General features: G+C 60.5%; 1 protein-coding gene across 1 annotated transcript in view; it reads left to right on the top strand.

Moving 5' to 3' along the window:
• Positions 1-390, top strand: part of PLEKHM2 (pleckstrin homology domain containing, family M (with RUN domain) member 2) — a gene marked incomplete at both ends in the record, with an annotated part of 14,001 nt that extends 13,611 nt beyond the window's left edge. The window contains 1 exon segment of the mRNA XM_009867211.1: positions 268-390. Coding sequence (XP_009865513.1) covers positions 268-390 — 123 coding nt within the window.

The following is a 390-nucleotide window of genomic DNA, read 5'->3' on the forward strand; positions in this document are numbered from 1 at the left end:
CTCTGCTTTCCCACGAAGGGCAGGAGAACCACAGGGCTCCTCCATGTCTGCCTGACTGCAGGATGTGGGACTGAGAGCCCAAGTCCCTCAGCAAGCCAGGCCCTGAGCACCAAGGGCTGGGGAGCGGGGAAATAACCTGCGTCAGCCCTGTCCCCCGTATTTACGACACAGGCGCCTTTCACGTCTCTTTTGGAGGTGGTTTTATAACAAGGGGGAGAAGCTGCTCTCGTTCGTTCCCCTCCTCACTGCTCCACGTGTGCGTTTCAGGTCGACCTCCTGCACAAGGCCATTCTGGACGCCGCCATCAAGAAGAAATGCGAGGACGCTCAGAGCCTCATCGACAGTGCCTGGCAGCGAAGCGACAGCCTCTGCCCCGGCCGAGCGGAGAGG

This window comes from Apaloderma vittatum, unplaced genomic scaffold (assembly GCF_000703405.1).
Source record: "Apaloderma vittatum isolate BGI_N311 unplaced genomic scaffold, ASM70340v1 scaffold22843, whole genome shotgun sequence".
Lineage (NCBI taxonomy): Eukaryota > Metazoa > Chordata > Aves > Trogoniformes > Trogonidae > Apaloderma > Apaloderma vittatum.